Source organism: Gekko japonicus, unplaced genomic scaffold (assembly GCF_001447785.1).
Source record: "Gekko japonicus isolate JY-2015 unplaced genomic scaffold, Gekko_japonicus_V1.1 scaffold1229, whole genome shotgun sequence".
NCBI classification, from domain to species: domain Eukaryota; kingdom Metazoa; phylum Chordata; class Lepidosauria; order Squamata; family Gekkonidae; genus Gekko; species Gekko japonicus.
This window is the reverse complement of record NW_015160877.1, coordinates 262,578-263,732: the sequence shown is the minus strand read 5'-3', so window position 1 is coordinate 263,732 and position 1,155 is coordinate 262,578. Positions and strand designations below refer to the sequence as shown.

Sequence of the window (1,155 nt, the reverse complement as noted above, 5' to 3'; positions counted from 1 at the left end):
TGGGCAAGCCATAGTTCTGATAAGAGCTGTTCTTGAAAAAAGTGCAGTTTCTGTCAGAGCTCTCTCAGCCCCACCTACCTCACAGGGTGTCTGTTGTGGGGAGGGGAAGGGAAAGGAGTTTGTAAGCCGCTCTGAGACACCTTTGGGTAGCGAAGGGCGGGGTATAAATCCAATCTCTTTTTCTTCTTCTTCTAATGTCAGATTTATGTCCATTTATTCTTTTTGCTTAGGGACTGATAACATACTGAAATGACAGACATGGTCCACATCGACCTCCCGCCACAATATATTTGTTAGTTTTTAAGGTGCCACAAGAAGTTTGGTTGTTCTTCCTGATCATGCATTCTAACATCTATCCGTTCGTCTATAAAAACTGCTGGGCTCTTACGGCACGCTGCAGCGTGTCAACTTGAAGTGAGCCTAGAGGCAGGAGAGGCGTGACGTCGACCTGGCTGATAGATGGCAGGGGTGAGCCATTGCCCTGCTGCTCCGTTTGCATGTGTGTCCCAGGAAGCACGCATTAGGAAGTGGGACGAATGGGTGCTTGCAATGCCTTTGCCCACAGCAAATGACGTTGGATTGCTATTGGGTATCGGTTTGTTGAATGTTTTAATTAACAGACCCTCTCTGCGTTGGTTTGTTTTTTTGCAGCGCTTACGCCAGCTCACTGCTCCAGCAGAGGACCTGCCCCAACCAAAGAAGCACTTGACTGACTCATCGGGACGGTGGGAACACTTCACGCCGGGATGCCAGAGCCCAGCCAAGGAAGTGCTCATCACTACAGAGAAGGAAACCAACTTCTAGAGCTCCTAGGCCAGGGAGAGACTTTCTTTGTGTTCTGGAGAGGCTGACGCTTATTTCTGGTGGCTTCCCTTTGCACATGGCATGAAGTCCTCTTCAAGCCTTCCCTACCTCAGACAGATTCGCCTAAGATGCAGGCCTAGTTGGCCTGGGATGGCTTCTTCCCTTCTACCTTGATCTAGCAGCTGGTTATACAGGCTGGGGCCTGTTTTGGAAAGTAGCTGCCAGCCACAGTGGACAATACTGGCCTTCAAGAATCCATACTGGGATTCAGTCAAAGGAAGATTCATTCACGAGGTTCAAAAAGTTCAGGGAGGGAGCATAATGCCCATACTTTGCCATCAGAAAGACACT

General features: G+C 49.2%; 1 protein-coding gene across 1 annotated transcript in view; it reads left to right on the top strand.

Moving 5' to 3' along the window:
• Window positions 1-913, top strand: part of LOC107120243 (sodium- and chloride-dependent betaine transporter-like) — a 96,429-nt gene extending 95,516 nt beyond the window's left edge. Inside the window, exon 15 of the mRNA XM_015422894.1 lies at window positions 652-913. Coding sequence (XP_015278380.1) covers window positions 652-804 — 153 coding nt within the window. The 3' untranslated portion in view covers window positions 805-913. The remainder of the gene's footprint in view (window positions 1-651) is intronic.
• Window positions 914-1,155: the final 242 nt, after the last annotated feature.